The following is a 22,043-nucleotide window of genomic DNA, read 5'->3' as shown; positions in this document are numbered from 1 at the left end:
TAGTAAATTCATAAATCCAAAGGTGAGAACCACCAGGAAAAGTATGTGTGGAGTCAAACTTTGGGACCATTTACAAGACGAGATCAAACAATGTCCAAATATTCACGTGTTAAAATTTAAATACAAAAAAACATTACTGGTTATCATTGGTGTAACGATAATAGTGATTAGTAGCATTATAACGTTAATTCATGGGTACTGCCATGATTAGTGTACAACATACATGACTATTGTTATCATTATAGTTATTGATATCCGACCTATGCAATGTGTATATCTGAGGTTTTGTTATAGACAGAAAGAGGAGCTATCTGTAAAATGTAATTAATAAGGAAGATGTAGGGGTATGGAAAATAAGCGCCTGCTTCTTACTACCCCTTTTCGAACATGTTCTGTTAACATTGTTTGTAGTTGAGTCTGTTTTCGTTCTGTTTTTATTTTCTAAAGTTCGAAATAAAGTTTTCATTCCTTCATTCAAAAAGATGTTTTGTTGGAACCGGCAAAACAATAGCCATAGAATTGGTACTGCCTTGACTAGGGATTGTACCCGCAACCCTGAGTGTAGTATAAACATCATACCATCAGAGTCAACAGTGCCGTCACAAAATTCTACACTAACCCCAAATATTTGCTACTATTGTGACAGTTGCAGCACCCAAGGCAAATCATCTCGCGTGCGCAAACTGCTTAGAAAGAAAACGCACCAACTCAAATGCCCGCTTCGTTCTTTGTGAAATCTCCCGAAATCCCCTTTAAAAGGTTTTCTTCACATAGGTCACTGTTTTAGACTCCTGACACGGCAAATTTTGCCGAGGGATTTACATGGCTAGATTATAGACATTATACATAAAATCTCTATGACCCTCATTTGACACATTATATCTGACCAAGACCCTACGTTCTAGCAACCAAACCCCAAGGACTGAACCATCAGTTTCGCCCGCTTTTTTTTTTTCCAAAGAATCTCACAGGGATTTTAATGAAGCTCGGCAAACAAAGTAAATTGAAAACGAGTTTTATTACATGAAGTTAATGTGAAATCCCGAATTAAAAGCTACCATGCTGCAGTCCGAGCACTTTCTCACTGCCACTTTCACTTCTGGCGCTCACAATTAAACTCTGCTAAAAGAAAATGTCAACAATCACTACAGAAAGAAAAGTCTACAACAATCAAATGACTGGACAGTATTAATGAAGCTCCTGGAAAGAGTCCGAGATTCCGTCTGTGACCAGAAGGGGGCAAGACAAGCCCTCGGAATGTGAGGACGAAGATGTGGAGGACGTCAAGGTGCATCTAGCTGCTCCAGTAAAGTTCGTCTTCTTTTCTCCAATTCGCCTTCGCTCAGTTCGCTCCCTGACGTGTCCCAGCCGCCCTGAGGAGAGGAAATAGAAATAAATGATCAAACTCATTTGGGCAGTTTGAAAGAAAACACAATAATTCTTAGTGCTAAGGACACACATCACAAAAACAGAACATTTTGTATTCAGTGCCTAGCTAAAGTGTTATTATTTCTGTTCCAACATGTGCAAAACCTATGGAGACATACTCGACAGGTTTTTTTGTGATCTCAACAAAAAAAGATGGTACAAAGGGGGGCAATGTTTTTGCAACACCTACTTTTCATTTTTTTATTTGTTAGCGCAATATAAAATGTTGGGTGAATTTGAATTTTTATAAGTGTGTCTCACATATTGTTGATTCTTAGGAAGAAATGATTGTTAACAATACCTGTGTATTATTTGTTTTCCTAATGTTAAGGTTTTTGACTTTTTCCTTTCCCTCATGTAGGTTTTAGATCACGGGATGGTGTAATAATAGTAATATAGCGTGCAATAGTCAGTGCAGCCCTTTGAGACTCCTTGTGATTAAGGGCTATTCTACTAAACGTGACTTGACTTGGTTTAAAGCCTGAAATATGGCAATACGTCAAAAAGTTATTGAGGGGCCAATAGTTTTGCAAGGCATTATATAGTTCAACTGAATGGGGCTTTTTAGTGGAATGCAATCCGATATTCATTTTCCCTTTTTCTCTCTCAACAAGTGAAACAGGTATTAAGAAAAGCATGTCAACCTCCTCTTTGGCAGCTTTGCGTTTTGGCGACTTGTGTTTGACGTCCGAGTGAGACTTCCCTCTGGCCTTGTCCACGTCTTTGTCTTTCTCGTCTTTGTCTCGTTTCGAGTCTCGTCCTTTCTTCTCCACTATGTCGGACTCAGGCGATCCCTGCCCATCAACGATACACCGCGCAGCCTCAATTAGACACTTTCAGAACATACAGTAGACTAGTGTTTCTCAATTGGTGGGATGGGACCCAAAAGTGGGTCGCAGACCAATTTTCAGTGTTCACAGGCCTTTTCTTGGCAAAATAACACTAAGAAGCACAAACTGAGGGTCAATTAGATGTTGATGATCTGCTTGATCTCTTCTACCCTTCAAGTCCATCAGAGCACTTGAGGGGGACCACATCACATTAAACGGTGATTTTGTTGGTTTTATTTCCCTTTCTGCCCATAATAAAGGAATCCAAGAAAGTTAGTGATAAGGGAGAATGGTGTATGAGTGTCTGCCATTGAAGCATGGCTTGAAGGTAAATTGTTTAAAAATGTTACATTTCTAGCCTATTTTACTAGTATATTGATCTTTATTATCCATACAATTAAGTAATCATCATTTAGGTACATGGTTTTCTAATATTTTGGGTACAAACTTCTTTTAGTACGTGGCTATTCTCAAGCAGTTTTAGGGGGTCGCTATCACTGTTGGGCCTTTTACTTAAAAAAAAAAGTAATTAGTTAAGTTACTCTCGACTTCTTCCAAAAAGTAAGTGAAGTTAGTTACTGAACTACTGAATTGAGTTACCAGGGAAAGTAAGTATTTTTGTTAAAAATAAGTTGTTTTATGTCATTTGAACAAAGAACAGGCGGGTAGTTGTGGTAAAGAACCCTGTAATATTTATTGGGCCTCGCCAGCAACAATCGTATGCTACGCTTGAAGAGCAACAAATATAAACAGTAAACTATGTGATAAAATATTAAGTGAGTTTAATAAATGAAACAAAAATAAATTAAAAAAAAAAAAAGCTTATTTTAAAATAAAAACAAAAGAAAATAGAAACATTTTATATTAAATCAAACACTAAAAAACACAGGAAAATAAATTGAATATTTATAAATCTACAAAACAAAAGAAAACAACACAATCTTAATCTATTCAACTTAACTTTAAATTTGTCGAGCATAAAGTTAAGAACACATCATAAGTGAAAAAAAGGGTCTCGGAGGGAACCAGCTAATGATTGGTGGGGAGCCGTCCTCCTTCGTTCACTTCCAAGAGCTGGCTCATTGAAACATTTCGTTCGCCAACGACTCGAGTCGACTGCCACTGCATCCACGAATGTCAACAGCACTGGTGGCTCATTTTTTTGACTCAGCAGCTCTCAATCACCTTTTCTTTTGGTGCATTAGTAAATACTATATTCGTAATCTCTGTCTGTAACTATATAGTAGTCGCTCTTTTGAATGATTCCAAAAAACGTGACGTAAACCGCGCGGCTAAAAACGGTGTCAGGTTTGCGGGGGCAAGCCATCGTTGCCCTTCTGCAGCCAAAGTAACGCACCTTCTTTTGACCGTGTGTAACGGTGGAAAAAATAATGAGTCAAGATTACCCCGTAACTGAAAAAACAACAACGCCGTTACGTAAAAGCATTATTCCCAACGCTGGTCGCTATTTCTTACGTTATTTACTCAAATACACATATATCATATATAAGTAGCACTTAGTAAGTACTATTTTGTTATTTTAATTTGGAGTACTTTGCGTTCGGAACTAATAACCAAAAAATTTGTATCCTCCGCCATGGAACAACTGCACCTCAGAATGATTTAATGTTGTATCACGGCGTCTACTGCACTCGGGTTTTTTTCAAAATCATTTTTGAATGAACCCGTGTGGACTTACAGACTTGTGTCGTCTCTTCTTGGTCTTCTTCTTGTGCTTCTTGGACTTCTTGTAGCTCCTCTCTGAGGTTAAATGTGAACATAGGAGGGTAAGTGCATGAAATTAAAAATGCACACTATGTTGTACTGTAAATACTATTGTCATCTATCTGTGCCTTTTGAGTGTGTATAGCTTGACTGGTGAGGGACCTGGATTCCAGTAAATACAATATGATAGGCGCCACCCACCTGATTCGCCACTAGAGGAGCGCTCTGATGGGGTTTTGGATGCCGAGCGTTTTTTCTTCTTGTGGTATTCCTCTTCTTCTGACTCAGATCCCTACGAAGAGAATACGAAGGAATGAAAATAACATCGATATTATCTTTTAACGTGTGTATACACTTACCGATCGAGAGCGGGATCGCTTCCTGTGATGCTTCTTGGACTTCTTGGAATGCTTCTTGGTCTTGGAGTGGTGATGCTGGCACTCGTGCTGAAGAGAGATGACGTCAAACATAATGACGGAGAAACTCGTCGCTTGCTCACTCACCTCCAAAACGTGCATGAAGTCCTTGAAAACGCGCTTGCGTTCCGACTCCAGTGTAATGTCTTCGAAGGCAGCTTCCTTCAGGAAGCGCTCCCTCACCTGACAATGAAAGCAGGGTCTCAGTAAGAAGGCAACCCCCGGTGGCAGGCAGAAGAATCACTAAAATACCGTAAATTCCGGACTGCAGAGCGCAAGTGATTAAAAGCCACACACTCAAATTTTAGAACTCAATTTTGTCTTTGTACGAACTGAACTGGATTTAAAGCCGTGGACTTAAACATCCATAAAGATGAACTAATTTATGTCTATTGCTTACATCTCTACATCGGTTTCAGTTCTACTCTGAGATACATATGTGTCACTTTTTCTGATTATGTGACTATTCAAGACGAGCACATATTTACTACTGCGCTGAAAGAAAACACGAATGAGGGCGGTGTTGCGCAAAATGTGAGCCCTATATTTTTAGACAACCTCGCCAGGGCAACCCTACTGAGGAGAATAGTGCCAGATTGCAACGCAGACATCTCTCTTTGTGCTGTTGCCATTGGTGGTTGCCGCAATAATCAGGCATGAAAATGGGTCAGGTCAAAAAGCTGAGAACGATGTTGAAGAAAAATGTTCCAGTACTCTGCACAACTCAACAAAATATTGATGTCTGTTAACCCACACCATGTTTCAGTGATCTGAAGGAGGTGAGACACTTTGGAGTATTAAGATACACATGCCAGAAAATTAAAAATACAAATTCTCCAAATAAGTCAAAAATTGTATTGGCATAGCAATTACCATCCTTCATGATTGCTTACTTTCTAATCTCATGGCTGGATGGGCTGCAGTTGACTAATCTCCCCCCTGATTTACTAGAAACAGAAGAAGTTTGGTTTTATTCATCCTTGTATCTTGCAAGGGCGGTGATCCTCACTTAAAGCGTAAGTGTAGCACAACCCAACAGTCAACTAGTCCCGCCTGTGAGAACTACACAGACTTTAATTAAAACGCACCAACTTAAATGCCTGATTCACTCCCCCTATAAGAGCTAGCGCATGCAGATACATCAGTTGTGCGTATGCCGAAAATATGAATCCCATTTAGCACGTGAGACGACCGTTCAGGCATATGCCTATGCTGCAATATGCACTTGCTCTCTCTCCTCTGCAAAAACGTACTATATCCGTCAAAATATTTTCTTCCCAAAGCTATACGATTCACAAAGCTCACCAATTTTGACTTCGAAATGGCAAATTTCACCAAAAGGAGATTTTCATGCCTGTGTAATGGACCTGAATGCATTTGCTTGTTATCATTCCTGTATGATTAAAGGAAGTGTCAGTAACCTTTCATTGACACAGATGATAAGGAAAGAAAAGTTGTGAGGTGTTTTGTATTTAAAGTGCATGCGTATGGGAAAAGAGCGGCTCCCCTTTTTCCTCAGTGCCACCACGACAAAAAAAAAAATCCCACCTTGTTGAAAGCCACAGTATTTAAAAAGTAGCAAGATGATATTGGCTCGTAGTCCGGAATTTATGGTAAACAGCAGACGTGTGTAGTTCTTACGGTCTCCCAGGTATCCTCCAGCTCCAAGGCAGGCGTGGCCTGCTTGAGCATGGCCTTGAAGGCTGCCTCTTTCCTCTTCATCTTCCTGGCTTCTTCTTTCTCACGCTCACGCTCTCTTGCTTCTGCCTTCTCCTTCAACTGAGAAAACCATCGAACAGTGCTGAGGTCACTTTAAAGCAGTGCTTCTCGAATAATGGGGTGCCCCACTCTGTTGAAGCGCGAGGCTCTGTCAAGACAGGTGCGTTTGACCGAAGGGATTTTTTTTTTTAACTGTTCAAAAATAAAGTGCAATTGTACCTGCACTAGATTAGGCAGCAGTGACGCTCTATTGCAAAAGTGTGCGTTCATCGTGTTTTGTTTGCTTTCATGTTCATGTTTTGCTCATAGACAGTAAGCAGACCCTCAAGTTACACCATGAAAAGTGGTTTTCTTAATCCTATGGGGGACATAAGACAAAATAATTGAGAAGCACTGCTTTAACAGGGTTCCTACAGCTTAATGTAAGTTAATTCAAGACTTTAAGACTGTAATGTCTTTTGAAATAAAATTTAAGTCAACAAAAAGACACAATGGAAAAAAAACAAAAACAAAATTAAAACACAAATATCTTTTGCACACAATTAACTGGCACAGATTTAGGCCATAGGGAAAATGGTTCGCCGGACAGACACTTCTCATTGAATTTACACTTTCCCATGGTCCAAGGTTAAAGTCTCAGTCACAAGTTGCTATGTGAATTGTGGGGAGACCCAAGATATGCATCTGGTCTGACTTTTCAAGGATCCTCGGTAACCCCGTATAAAGGAACAGTGTGTAATCAACCACTAAATGTTGCTGTAATGTGTATTGCACTAAAATGGCAAATAAATTGAAGGGTAATATCAACCATATATACATTTTTTGCTTTGGAGCCATCTGGTACTTTCAATTTCAAGCTGTAATCAGACAAAGATTAAGCCTTGTTTTATCTTATTTTTATCTTTTAAGTCTTTTGTTACATGTTTATCCATGTTTATCCCACGTCTAATCTTGTTATAAACAATGTACACTCATGCCAACTTTGCTACGACCCAAAACAGGTCAGGATCCGTCATTAGTGAAGAAAGCTGTCCAGAGTTGCATCCTCATTGGTGCCTCCATGACCTATGCGGTTAAAAGGATTAGTGAACTGAACCGTGAACACTGCCTTGTAACAAATTATAATACAGACAATTCAATTCCATCTATGACTGGGTGTCACTGTGGCCTTAAAAGGCGGGCTATTATCTGGTGAATCACATGGATGCCAGCAAATACCAAATTATTCTCTCTATTTTCTTTTCAATAATTTGTGCTACCTCATTACTAACGCATCATCACAACTCATTTTTAAAAATCATGATCAGAAATAAAGCTTACACTGTTGAAGGCCAACTTGATGTTCCCGGCGTCGAGCGTGGTGGCTCGCTTGTCCGAGCTGATGACGGTTCCAAAGTCATCGAAGCTGGTGTTGATCTCAACCAGGAAGCTCTTGTCCTGGAAAAGAAATATTTCGTTAATGTTAGTCATATGACTCACCGCGTTGAGCTAAGGCGTGCAAACTCGCAGTCACCTTTAGGATGTCTTTGATGATCCTCTTCTCGTCGTGGTAACGGGCCTTCAGGTCTTCCACGTAGAATTTGAAAAGGTCCAGAGGAGTAGAGCCTGCAGACGTCAAAAGGGCGGCATGGATTCCTTCTCTAAGCATTTAAAGCTCAAACTATAACTGAGATTTTTTTCCTTTTTACCTGGCTGGCCTAGCATGTTGGCAAAGCGAATGTCTGAGCTGAGAGTGGGGTACATCTCCATCCAAGCCGACATGGAATGAAGCTGGCCGTGGTCATGGAGCTCATCCAGGAATTTCTGGGACAACAATGGATTCCGGTAATATATAATAAAATGAATAAGATACGTTTAGACGTAGAGACGGCTCACCTGAAAGGACTCCCGGTTCTTGCGCTGTCGCCTCCTCTCCCTCAGAAGCGTCTTCTGCTTGTCCTCTTCTTCCTCCTTCTCCAAAGCTCGGATGTGCTCCTCGAAGCAAATAAGCGCGTCTTCTTTGTCCATGTCTGCCAAGGCAAAATAATCAACAAGCTCATTCTATCGATAAGTGTCACCTCACATTGACAAAATGTTATCGCAAGATGGCACCAAAGCAATAACAAATACAGTATACCCCTAGTAAAATTGGGCCTAAAAAAGTCCAGCCCAACCCAGCCAGCGGGTATTAAAGCTCTACCCAGCCCGAGAAATTCACTTGATTTGAGGAACCGATCCCGAAGCAAACCTGAATATCATATTTGTATTTGTGAGGACTCGGGAGGGGTAGTCTTTCGAGTGTGAGGGTTGCGCGGATCTTTCACAAAGAAACAAAGAACAACGAACAAATAACTTACTTGAAAATATTATTGAATCATTTTTTTTTTTAATAAGTTTAAAAAAGGAGAGAGAAGCCCGGCCCAAACGTAATGATTGACATTTTAGGCTCAAGCCCAAATTTTGGGTCGGGCTTTGGCTAAAGATCTTACCTCTACCCACAGGAGACACGTGTATCTATTCTGAGGTGGGATCACAAAGTGAAATTGCCATACAGCAATGAAGGAAACCTATGGTCATTAGCTAATGCCTTCAAAACCCAAAACATTAAAATAATAACGAGATATATGTACGGTAAATAAAGAAATGGGATTGAATTTTGTCTGATGTGACTTGAGCTGGTAGAGTGGAGTTAGTGGGTGTATCCAGAATTGTGAGGAGATAGCCGATTATAATCTAAAATGATTTGAACACTTCCACTTGCAAGGATTGCCATGCTTTTAGAAGACTTCGTTGTCTGAGTAGCTTTCTTTTTTTCCAATAACAGTCCCAATATTGTAGACCAAGCATGTCAGCAAGGGTAGCGATTTATGTGCCTCCCTTATAATTTAAGAAAATAAATCATGGTTAGCATGTTTTTGCATCTCCCTTTAGCATTACGGCAAGTCTTACTTATAAATACAGAACAAAAAATACAGTATTGTATCACCGGCTCGCAAACCCTTTACAAAGGACCAGAGATTCTGAATCTATTGAAGAGACGGGAAAGCATTGTGGGAGGGATCTCAGCCAATAGCACATCAGCATTTTCATAATGCTCTGATACAAACCAAAAGAAAAAAAGCATCTTGGAGACAACTCATCGAATACCTGAACACTGCAGAGTTTGAATTTTATGTTTTTGGGCACACAAAAAATGTATTGTTTTCCTATATTTGGGAAGATGCCTTAAAGAGCCAAAAAACAGCTTATTCCACACTATAAAGTGAAAATGACGTAAGACTGGGTGGCCCTCTCCCTGGGCTCTACGGCATTGTTCATTTATTCACTCGAAACGCAATTTTAATGCTGATCATTTCTGAACATGCATATAAAGCGAGAACACATACTCTGCAGCTCTTCATCTTCGGCAAAAGTGGGATTGTCCAGCAGGTACTGCTGCGCTTCCGACCAAGTGGTGCGGTAGGTGACATTAGCCATGTTGTCCAGGATGTTCTTCAGAGCTTCCCAGTTCCTCTTCCTCAGCTGCTTGGCTTGCTCCTGACCACATGAAAAGGAAATCGGCTGTCAGAAGGTCCAACATCTTGATGAGTAGTTTCACTGGGGCGGGGTTCACCTTTTCCTTTTTGGCCAGGTAGAACAAAACATCTTCGTAGATCTCCTGCCTGTCTCTTTCGGGAACGCAGCTCCACACCTCCTGGTCGCTAAACATCTGCTCGGCTTTCCTGCAATGACATTGTCGGTTTGTGGACTTTTGTGGAAACTTTCAGCAAAAAAAATTCAATTATTGTCGCTTTTTGTGGCTCTAATAAACCCGTACGATATGCATTTGTATTGATAGACACCACAACTGAGAAATTGCAGTAAGTTTAATCAGGCAGCCTATGACGTATTGCGCCGCTTTTCCGCTTGAGTCTCTAAAGCTTGCAGCATGTAAAGATCAAATAAAGGCTAAGCCTTTCCAACTTACTTTCAAGTTTCAAAGTCATCATGATACTTTATCACATCAACATCAATGTGACAGACACTGAGGACACATGTATTCAGGAAATATTTCTCACAAAAATATGTGACAACGCACTTATATCTGGTGGTAGATGTCATCTTTTCATGGTTCTCCAAAAACCTCTGGAAGGTTTCTTTGGACTCCTTGTATTTAATCCTGGCCTCTTCTTTTTCTTCCTTTTCTGTTTGGACCTTGTAGGCATTGAAGGCCTGCTTCTTCTCACTCAGCTTGGGGAGAGCACTTGAAAGAAAAAAGCCACCATTTTAGGAACAGTTCACACCTGGCGAACTTACGTAAGGAGATTTTGTCACCTGTAGCGGGGGTCATTGATGATCAATTTCATAGCTTGTTCCCATGAGGAGTTGGAGGACACGCCCTGAAACACAAAAGATAATTTATTTTTACAGTTGCTCAAACTTATATTAAAACATTTACAGACAGCCATGTTAAATGGATTTACGTTCATAGTTGTCAAGCGCACTGAATGTTTGGATACATGTACACCTGTTGGAATGAGAGATTAAAAAAATAAAGTGAAAAACATTTGTATTAAAATGGTTTAAAAGGGGTATTATGCAAGTTCTGTACAATGTACATGAAAGTATTAATTTGGAAGGAAATTCTCTTCTCATTTTTCAAGTGAAATCAGAAAAATAGCTCAAAATGAGCTTTAAGAATCAATTTTGCTGATGCATGCAATGATTTACTTGCATGATAAGTCTGCAACAAGGCCAAATGTGACAATTTTGCTGATAACAAATATTATTTTCTTATATATTATAGCACAGCAACATTTTTGTTTCATTTAATACATTTTTAACCAGAAATGAATTGTTTGTCCCCAAAATCTTATTTTTTTCAATTACTTTCAAAAAATAAAGAAAAAAAAACACAATGCAAATTAAGTTCTTAAGTTGTAAATTATTCCTGAAGTCCAAAAGACTAGGCGAATACGGAGTACAAATAACATTTGGCATTGGGTACGTCACTAAATAAAAAACAACTAAGGATTTGAACAAGCATGTAAGTAAACAAATGTTAAAGCTGTTCATTTTCTTGCTGTCTAATGATAATAGCCAAGGAGCCGTGCAGACATTTTCATAATGTCAAATAGGCAAAGAGGTGTTGGGGTGAGGGCATAGTTCAGGAAGGTGTCACTGAGGATTTATGCAAGCGCCCTTTGCAGCACTGGCTACTCCCAGGGAGGATATATCTCATAAGGAGAGAAGTGAATTCAAAAGCCATGCTCTAAATTAAATCACGCTTGCAAGGTGTTTAGTCACTTTTCACGGCAAGCTGAGGTGAAAATCAGATGCTCAGCTGCCAACCTCCAGCCCGTACTCCAGGGAGTGGATCACATGAAAATGCACTCCATGTGTGAGAGCAACACATTAAGCGACCTCAAGGGCCGCTTTGCAGAAGCCAACAACATGAATTGCGCAAATGGCAATTCGTCATTTAGATGAAACCCAGTTACAATGAATCTTTGACGTCTCTAAGCTGTCACGGGAATGAATGTCTTGAAAAACAAAAGTTAATTATCCATTCTGTTTGCCCATTAAGGAAATTCAGCCATTGCCTGTCTTCCCAGTCACTTTAATGGCTTTTAGTTGAGACTCAAAATGATAGCACTAAAATGCTCAAGACTCGTTCTCTGATTACGAGAAAATACGGAGCTAATGCAGAAAGAAGATGAAATGGAAATTGGAAGTGTGAATTGAACCAAGTCTTATTGCAGTCTGGTGCCGCCTTGTAAACTCTTGTTTGTGAGGCCCACTGACAGACATGATTTATAAAACGAGTTTAATGGCTGGCAACATAAAAAGTGTGGTTAACCCAGTAAGACCCATATATAGAAAAACAAACATTTTTCTTCAACCACCTACATGGTGTTAAAAGAGACATTTGAAAATTAAAACGAAATGCTTGCAAACATTTTTTTGTAATGTTATATGAGAATGTAGTATTACAAAGCTGGGTCAATGGGGTAGCAAAATTTCCTATTGTGTAGTTATGGTAGTGGTAATTTCCCACTCAGAACCATTATAAGTTTGAAGGATACAAATACCACTTTTTGGAAAGAATGAAAATGTTATAATTTTACAATGCTGGGTCTTCACATGGTTAAACAGAATTTAGTGGAAAATCATCAAAAACTGACACTGATTACATTACACCATTGATACCTGGTATTGAAATTTTCTTCAGCTATTCACCAATTTTTCTTACTTCAAGAGACTGTATGTAATTCGAACCTTTGTTACTCCCTGTCACCATCTCCTGGCTTAAAGTCATGATTGCAGCCTTAGTCAGCTCATTCGTGATGCACGTGCAAGTACATGAAGAGCTTGAACAAACTTTTCTCATCTTTCTTGGGATTTGGGTTGGTGTTTGGACTGTATTGAAAACGGGTTTTTTATTACTTGAAAATATTTTAATTTCAACTCATGTACCTCAAATTACACACCCCATCTTTCACCCATTCACTGTCATTAAAATATACATCTGTACATTTCAGTGAATAAATTAATGCCAAAAGAATCTATAGCAGTCACATTTACCTTCTCCTTAAGCAACTCCTTGAAGGCCTGCTTGGCCTCTTCCTTTGTGTTCCATTTGAAAACCTTCTTCTGGATTTCTGGCCGCGATTCCTCCTGCTTGACTTCGACACTGAGGGGGAAAACAAGGAATGTAAAACGATTTTCTTTAATAAAGCTGACGAGTCTGCTTTACCTGGCTGGGGCCTCTGCAGGGGCCACGCTCTCTGCGGCTGCCACGGGTGCGTCGACGGTCTTGACCTCGAATATTTGTTGTGGGGCAGTCAGGGCCATTTGATCCTCGGGGACCGCATCAGCCGGTTCTGCCTCTTGGACAGGGGCCGCCGACGCTTGTGTGCTCTCCACTTGCAGCACGGGCTCGGCCGTGATGCTAACAGCTGATACTTCTGCCGTACTATAATAATTCCACAAGATTAATACAAAAGAAAACAAATTTTTCGTACAGTACACCTCCAGGTTACGGCATCCCGAGCTTATTTTGTTTTCATATTACGATGTGGAATTTGATGCTCATACTCTGCGCTACATGCTATATGGAGGGTGATTGTAAACAAAATTCTGCCACGAGAGCACAATGCCCTGATCAAGAGAAATTCCAGACGAAATTAGGAAAAGAGTAATTGAAATCTACCAGTCTGTAAAAGGTCACGAAGCCATTTCCAAGGCTGCAGGGCTCCAGCAAACCACTGTCAGAGCAGAGAACTAGAAACTGTGACAAACCTTCCCAGGAGTGGTCAACGACCTAAGATTACTCCAAGAGTGTGACGGCAGATCCAGGAGGTTACGAAAGAACCTCAAAAACATCCAAAGAACTGCTTGCCTGGCCCCAGTTAAGGTCATGACTCCACAATAAGAAAAACAACTGGACAAAAATGGCATCCACCGGAGTTTCTCCAGGTGAAAACCACTTCTGTCACAAAAGAACAAACAGTTGTCTCACATTTCCCATAAAGCATCTTGATTATTCTCAAGACTTTGAGAAACTTCTGTGGACTGTTGACTCAAAAAGTACACTTTTGGAAGGGGTGCAGTCTGTTACATATGGTGTAAAAATGGCACATCACTTGACAAAAAGAACATTATGCCAACAGTAAAGCATGGTGGTGACAGATTGATGGTCTGGGGCTGCTTTGCTGCCTCACGACCAGAACAACTTGCTGTGGTTGACAGAATAATGAATTCTTGTATCAGAAGATCCTAAAGGAGAACGCCTATCCATCATTTCTTGCCCTCAAACTCAAGTGCTCTTGGATAATGCAGCAGGACAACAATCCTAAACGCATAAGCAAGTCCAGCCCTGAATGCCCCCTGTGGCTTAGCAAATTGAATCAACATTTCAAAACTGGATTCTGTATTTCCTTGGTTTGTGTCTATGCATTTTAAAATTGGTTTGAAGATCTGAAACCTTTGTGAGTGATGAATACAAAAAACTAAGAAACTAAGAAAAAACTAAGATTCATGTTGTATACCTGGGGTCTACTGTAAAGGAAAAAAACACCTACCCATTTTCCTCAGCTTTGATCATGGCTGAAATAGAAGGAGAAAAAGGGTGCAATAAGATTTTTTTTGTCTTGATTTTAAAGCACAGCTAAGATAGAAGACCCGTTTCCCTTGTAAATAAATAAAGGCAGAGCCCTTCTTTTACATTTCAAATTAATGCCATAATTAAATAATTAACACCTCATCTGTAACGGAGCAGCCACTTTACCTTCCAGATCCTCCAGATCTTTGGGCTTGGTCCATCTGGACTCCTTTGTCTGCGAGTTGTAGTAATACGGCTTTCCTGTGTCTGATTTGTACTCTTTCCACGGGCATTTTGACAGCATTTGCTTTGGGGAACAAACACAAATTGTTCTTTTGTTAAGCAGACATTGTACGTTTAAAACAACATGAAAACTAATGTAATTGTATATATATATATATATATATATATATATATATATATATATATATATATGTGTGTGTGTGTGTATATTAAAGAAAATGACTAGATGTTAAACAACATATGCAGTGGGAGTTTATCAATAAAAAGATTGCATACTTCGGCAGGAGACTTGAGATCTTCTGGTTTCTCCCAGGTGGACTGCTTGGTCTCCGTGTTGTAGTAATAGGTTTTTCCATCAAGTGATTTGTGTTCAGTCCACAGGGATTTCTGAGACAAACAGGAAAAATACACCATTTGAAAAGTAGAGCATGATAAATACAAAAGGTTGTGCGAGAGTTTGCTATTTTTTTTTGACATTTGCTTCAGACTTTGTTCACATCACGTATCGGATGACTAATCAACTATTTATGGTGAAATTGGATGACGTGTGGGAGATGAAAACAAATTGTTTCAAATTCGTACACGATTTCAGATTTACACATATTCAATCGCCCCAAGACTGGGAGGACTTACAACATTGGTACCAATTGCCTCCCTGCTTGGCGCTCGGTGCAAATATCCTTAATGCACAAACCTTTTTAGGCTGCTCTTCCCGTGGAGTTCCATTTGTCGTACTCTGAGTGGGAAAATTATCATAAAGTATCTGAATGACAGCAGGTCAGAATTTGAAAAACGAGGAAGCAACTTACGGTTGTCCCCGGGGCCACTGTTCCAGAAAAACAAAACAACAGTTAGATAGACAATATGGATTGATGGACACTTAAAAAAAAGTTAGGACACTTACCTGAAGTTTCAACACCGGGCTGACGAGAAAACAAAAAGAATAATGAGTTAATGTTTTTCCCAAAATAAAAATGTCAAAATTAGCAGCAGATTCTACAGCCTAAATGATGAACCTGTCTGCTAAATAAAACAATTTTTAACAAAGCAACACTCATTAGCAGAATATATCACAAAAACAATTGATTTGATTAAGTGGATTCCATGTAAGATCACTCACGCTGTTTGACTAACGAGGCTTATTTAAAAAAAAAAAATAACACCGGAATATTTAAGAGCACCAGTGATTTAATTAAGAGCTATTCACAGCTGAACACAAAGTGCTTATTAACATTTGCATTAAGAGCCACAATGCTCGAAATTCGTCTGGATCAAGTGTTCCTACATCTTGTTTTTTTATTTTTAAGTGGAGGAAGAGAGGGAAGAGTTACCGGGCCAGTTGGCTGCACGGTCACAGCTGGCAGGCGAGGAGGCAGCATCATCCCCATCATGGGTGGTATCAAGCCTTGCATCTATTTCAAGAAACATCATGAAATATTCATGGCAGTCTTGAGACAGGGCGCTCGCACCCGGGCCCTAAAAGCGCCGTGTTGTCAGTTGCAAAGGGTGTGGGGAGGGGGGAATCACACCGAGCACGAAAGTGCGGTGTTGAGTTAATGGTGTGGCGACAATCGCTTCCAATCTGCTGAAGCGTCACCACGCTAACACAAATTTCTCAAAGTTTTCATTCCACGTCATGCAAAAGATGTTAGAGAGAACGAGCATGCAATTTATTCTGGAACAGTACACCCCCAAGTTACAGCATCCTTAGCTTACCATATTTTTACGTTACAGTTTGGGATATATTTTTTCGATCCCCGTTATGACATTTACCCCAATATAGGACAATAATGACAAATTGAATGTGCCCCAACCGAAAAATCAGCAAAGTTAAATCTTTGCAGTGTTTGTCTATAAAATGCCTGTCCGCTATAGGTCATCATACAAGACGGGGCTCTGCAATTAGTTTGCGTTAAAGCACCAAGATGTTGATATGCTCTTGGCTAATCTATCTCCCAACACTGCATTTCTCAGTCTTCCTTCAGGAAGTACCAAAAAAGTGCACACATTGTCACATTTGCTAAGGAATTTGGCAGTGACCTATCGAATTAATACAAATAAAGGGTCAAGTTAAAGCAAAGTTTTCCAAGCGCAGGACACGCCTTTCAAGAGGAAGTTTGTAAATTTTAAATCGCTGTCTCCACCCCAACACATCCGTCCAATAACTACACTATACCAGCTCCAGTCACAACATAACAAGGCCAATATTATTTCATTTTTTATATTTATGTAATTAAATAATACATACATATATTACATATACGTAGCACTTTCTGTATACACCATTATGTTATTAATGTTAAAAATGAACATCCTATTTCAATGCTTTAATGGGGGGTAAGGAACTCATTATTAGCCAATTCCCATAGGATTCTATCCCCCGCCATACGACTATTTCACATTACGATCCCCACCTATGAATGGTTTCATGTCGTATCTCAGGGGTCTACTGAATTTGGAAACTGATGTGATAAAAAAGAGCCCAAGTCCCTAATATTTGAGTGAAAACACAAAAAAATCAGACATTCATTTGGAAACATTCAACATAAACTGACCTGGCCCATAGGAGGTGCAGACATTGACGGCAGTATGCCAGGCGGCATAATGCCAGGAGGCATTGTGCTCATGCTGGGCGGCCGTTGCCCAAGTGGGGGCATTGCTATGGGAGGGAAATGAGGGGGTATTCCTGGTGGTCCCATCTAAAAATTTGAAAAGGAATTGCTGCTTATTGAATAACAACATATCAGCATAAGGACGCTGATGGAGCCCAGAAAAACAACATTTACAGTAGCTTGTGAAACTGTTTGGCCCCCTTGAACTTTGTGACCTTTTGCCGCCTTTGAGACAAACAAAGATACAAATCTGTAATTTCTTGTGATGCATCAACAATAAGTGGGACACAATCATGAAGTGGAACACACTTTATTGGATATTTTAAACTTTCTTCAAAAATAAAACGTGGGAGTGCAAAAATATTCAGACCTATTGAGTTAATACTTTGTAGCGCCATGTTTTGCAGCGATTACAGCTGTAAGTCGCTTGGGGTATGTCTATCAGTTTTGCACACCGAGAAGCTATTTTTGCCTATTTCTCCTTGCAAAACAGCTCAAGCTCATTGAGGTTGGATGGAAAGCGTTTGTGAACAGCAGTTTTCAGTTCTTTCCACAGATTCTCAATTGGATTGAGGTCTGGACTTTGACTTGGCCATTCTAACACCTTGATATGTTTTTTGGTGAACGATTCCATAGTAGCTTTTGCTTTATTTTTAGGATCATTGTCTTGTTGGAAGACAAATGTCCGTTCCAGTCTCAGGTCTTTTGCGGACTCCATCAGGTTTTCTTCCAGAATGGTCCTGTATTGGGCGCCATCTATCTTCTCATCAATTTTAACCATCTTCCCTGTCCCTGCTGAAGAAAAGCACGCTCAAACCATGATGCTGCCACCACCACATTTGACTGTGGCGATGGTGATGAGCTGTGCTGCTTTCACGCCAAACATAACATCTTGCATTGTTGCCAAAAAGTTAGATTTTGGTCTCATCTGACCAGAGCACCTTCTTCCACATGTTTGGTGTGTCTCCCAGGTGGCTTGTGGCAAACTTTAAACAACACTTTTTATGGATATCTTGAAGAAATGACTTCCTTCTTGCCACTCTTCCATAAAGGCCAGATTTGTGCAGTATAAGACTGATTGTTGTCCTATGTACAGATTTTCCCACTTCAGCTGTAGACCTCTGCAGTTCATCCCAAGTGATCATGGGCCCTTTGGCTGCATCCCTGATCAGTTTTCTCCTTGTATGAGCTGAAATTAGATTTGCAGTGGTCTGATACTCCTTCCATTTCAATATCATTGCTTGCACAGTGCTCCTTGGGATGTTTAAAGCTTGGGAAATATTTTTGCATCCAAATCCAGCTTTAAACTTCTCCACAACAGTATCTCGGACCTGACTGGTGTGTTCCTCGTTCTTCATGATGCTCTCTGTGCTTTAAACAGACCTCTGAGATTATCACAGAGCAGGTGCATTCATACTGAGACTTGATTACACAGAGGTGGAATCCATTTACCATCGTTAGTCATTTAGATCAACATTGAATCATTCAGAGATCCTCACTGAGCTTCTGGACAGAGATTGCCACACAGAAAGTAAAGGGGCTGCACACCCACTTTTGCGTTTGTATTTGTTAAAAAAAGTTTAAAATATCCAATAAACTGTATTCCACTTAATGATTGTGTCCCACTTATTGTTGATGCTTGACAAGAAATTACAGTTTTATATCTTGATGTTTGAAGTCTGAAATGTGGCAAAAGGTCATAAAGTTCAAGGGGGGCAAATAGTTTTGCAAGCCACTGGACAAAGCATGAAGCTGTGTTAGGGTTCCCACTTGACAAATGGGTTGAAAAGACATGAAAAATAAGTCACAAATCCATTCAAAATACTTTTATTTGGTTGAAACGTGAAAGATGAAAAAACTACTTTTGGTGATAAGGTGAACAAAACAGCCACAAACACAATGTTTTAAGTATTGTGTGCCTCAGTTTATGTTTTAAAATAGGATTTTATTATATCATATACATGCCCAACATGAAGTAGTTAAAGTATGTTAAAATACGTCTTTATTTGCTTGAAAATTGATAAAACATTACACGATGTTGAAATGACGAATTTTGATGTCTAAATTTGGACCACACTGCACAAGGTAAACCATCAATGATTATTTGTAAACTAAGTTGGATGGGCAGCATGGGCGTAACCAGGCTGACCAAACACCCCCAAATTCAACCCAAGCATCCCCCAAAATGAGAGCATTTTCAAAACTTGTCCATGATACAAGACAAGCTTTAATATAATGAAAAATGTAAAAAGAAGCGAAACAAAACAAAATTGTGAACAACGCAGCATGGGAAATACTCCACTGCCTTGAAATGGGTCAGCACATTTGATTCCTAGCACCGTTCTCGCCCCACTTTTGCTCGTCTAGTATCACTTGCAGCATAGCGGCAGAGTTTGTAGAGGTTTCGATGCATTACTGTATGCCTGCCATAATTCATAAAAACATCCAATTAATAAAACCAGCCTTTCAAAATAAAAAAAGCGTTTCGCATTTTTCAGTTAAAATATGGCGGCATAAACGGTAAAACGCTCGTCTTGGGATCAAGAGGTTGCAGGTTCGATTCCCGGCGCCTCCATGTTATATGTCGAAGTGTCCTCGGGCAAGACACTGAATCCCTAATTCCCCCGATAGCATGTAGTGAAGCAGATTATAAAGCTCTTTGGGAGGTCTTCATTGACTTAAGAGGACTAAATGAATGCAGACCATGTACATTAATACGTTATCATAACTGAATTTTACGTGTTGTATCACTATAAAATATATATTTTTTTCAACTGACATACAAAGCTCTGAACCTGAAATCACCCCTGAAGGGCAGTTCAACGTACATTCAGAAGTCGATTTATGGTCTCAGTCATATCCAAAATGCACTGGACCAATTTGAGCACACATTTCAAAGTCCAGTGCTGGGTATATTGTACTCTAAACCCGCTTCCTATAAATTTGCTTTATTATGTACGGCACACTTTTAAGGAATATATTTGACGGGGAAAAAACATTTTGTCGGGAAATGTGTCAAAAACACGCACGTGATGAAACATAACCGGTTAAGTCCACTTTGTAGAACGATGATAAGCAATAAGAGCTACATAATTTTTAACTGTATGAACGTATTTTGATAAATAGTAACAATAAAAGTTTTTAAAATAGGGATTAGCATACTTTCCAGCAATTAGCCAAACCTTTCGGGCCAGTGTGTGTGCGGCACTGTTAGCATAAAGCTAACGCTAAATGCTAATCCGCATTTCAGAAGGTAGCATAATATCCTTTTTAGCGCAGTGGACCCAAAATAAAAACGTTTAATAAACATTAAACGACAAAAAGAAAGAACTTGAAGTAAACAAAGACTTATTTTGTCAAATAAGTCCATTTATTTTTGAATAATGCTGGACTCACCATGATGATTAGAGGGGAGCTCCGAGACACTGACGGAGCACGTCGCAACAACAAGCCACACAATTGGACAAAACTGAAAGTTCAAGGGTCAACATTTCGGTCGCGTCAACCTACGTCACAATTGTGCGGTCAAATTTTGAACAAGGAACGCCCCTGCAATGTTTCATTTTATTTTCTTGTATTTTGGATTGTTCTTACAATTTGGTAGTTATTCTAACGAAACGTTGTATTTAAGTTTTTGTACGAAAGTGTTTATGCGTTTTGTTATATAACGCATTTGAAAAAGAATAAAGCAGGAAAGAACGCGCTTTTGTATTCATTTGAAAACAACAGTGTTTAACTTACACTGCAAAAATAAATGAAAATTATAAATACAATTAATAAATCAGGCAAAATGTTGGGTACAGTACTTATTTTACTATGTTTTTAATTTACAATTATCTTAGAGATTCTAATTTTATGATATAATTTTCTCCAAGGAGAGCACCACTCTAAACAAGCACACATTACTCTGAAAAAAAAAAAAAAAAAAAAAAAATATATATATATATATATATATATATATATATATATATATATATATATATATATATATATATATATATATATATATATATACATATATATATTGATATATTGTGTCGCATAATATTAACATTTTTGGGGGCTTATTTAGTCGGTTGCAAGATACAGAACTGTAATTAATCACATTTTTTAGTGGAAGTACAATGTTGGCAACAAGATTCACTTGATATAATTGGAAATTATTTGAATGCAACACAAACTTTTTCTTATTTTTCCGTGTTTTTTTCTACTTTTTTTTAAACTCCTTTAAAAAAAATCTGATTGTGTTTATTTTTTCCGAGCTGTTACTTTTTTCTTTTTGTTCTCTGTTTACGTTTTTCCTACATTTCTTTCTTTTCTTTTTTTTTGGCTTTTTTTCCAAATTTTTCTTTTTTTCTCTTCCTTTTGTTTCTTTTTTTCTCAGCTTTTCACTACTTTTTCATTTTGGTACTTTTTTCTTTTCAGTTCTATTCCCCCCTTCTTTTAAGTCAATTTGTGCATAGTTTTACATAATATTTGGTCATGTTGGGATTAAAGAAGCAAAAACAACCTGAAGAGCCGTTTGGGACCCGAAAGAGCCGGTTCCTTTTAGTGAGCCGAGCCGAAGAAGCCGGTTCTGGACCAACTCTACTAACTTTACTCAACTTCGTTCTACTTTGACTCGACTTCAAACTTCCGCATTTAGGACACAACGTCAGGGGAACCCGTGTATTTTTACCTTCAAGCACTGTAACTTTGACTTAAGTCGCTTCTTAATTAGTCATTTTGAGCCCTCATTTTTGTGCGCCGACTAGATTTTCTTGTGCGCAGAGAATGTGCGAGCAGTGCGCAATTGCGCACGCGCGCAGCTTAGAGGGAACACTGCTCATCATCCAGTCCAGCGTGAATGTGGATCTTTGGTGGGACAGGTACACCGCAGTTACATTGGTGCCGTGACCCGTGACTTCTATCAATCTCTCCGAACCGAGGACTGTCCTACCTGCCACATCAGCTCACAGTGTTTGAAATTTTAGTTACATGAACGTCATCGATAAGCTCATTACCGTGC

General features: G+C 39.3%; 1 protein-coding gene across 1 annotated transcript; it reads right to left on the bottom strand.

Annotated features, from left to right (window-relative positions):
* Positions 1-999: 999 nt before the first annotated feature.
* Positions 1,000-20,494, bottom strand: prpf40a (PRP40 pre-mRNA processing factor 40 homolog A). Its single transcript, XM_088353179.1, has 26 exons — positions 20,432-20,494; positions 16,979-17,122; positions 15,702-15,835; positions 15,328-15,362; positions 15,233-15,249; positions 15,118-15,159; positions 14,700-14,810; positions 14,367-14,487; positions 14,161-14,185; positions 12,834-13,052; positions 12,662-12,770; positions 10,412-10,476; positions 10,176-10,340; positions 9,711-9,819; positions 9,484-9,634; positions 7,994-8,127; positions 7,807-7,921; positions 7,632-7,723; positions 7,439-7,555; positions 6,041-6,178; positions 4,487-4,582; positions 4,343-4,429; positions 4,185-4,275; positions 3,958-4,019; positions 2,073-2,222; positions 1,000-1,373 (listed from the first exon to the last, which is right to left on the bottom strand). Exons 1-26 carry the CDS (start codon positions 20,432-20,434, stop codon positions 1,284-1,286), a joined length of 2,622 nt encoding a protein of 873 aa, XP_088209305.1. The 5' UTR covers positions 20,435-20,494; the 3' UTR covers positions 1,000-1,283.
* Between the last annotated feature and the right edge of the window lie 1,549 nt (positions 20,495-22,043).

The sequence above is a fragment of the Urocampus carinirostris genome, chromosome 14 (genome assembly GCF_059441175.1).
Source record: "Urocampus carinirostris isolate Australia breed hairy pipefish chromosome 14, RoL_Ucar_1.0, whole genome shotgun sequence".
Classification (NCBI taxonomy): Eukaryota; Metazoa; Chordata; class Actinopteri; order Syngnathiformes; family Syngnathidae; genus Urocampus; species Urocampus carinirostris.
Note: the sequence above shows the minus strand (reverse complement) of the source record. Positions and strands in the feature narration are given on the sequence as shown.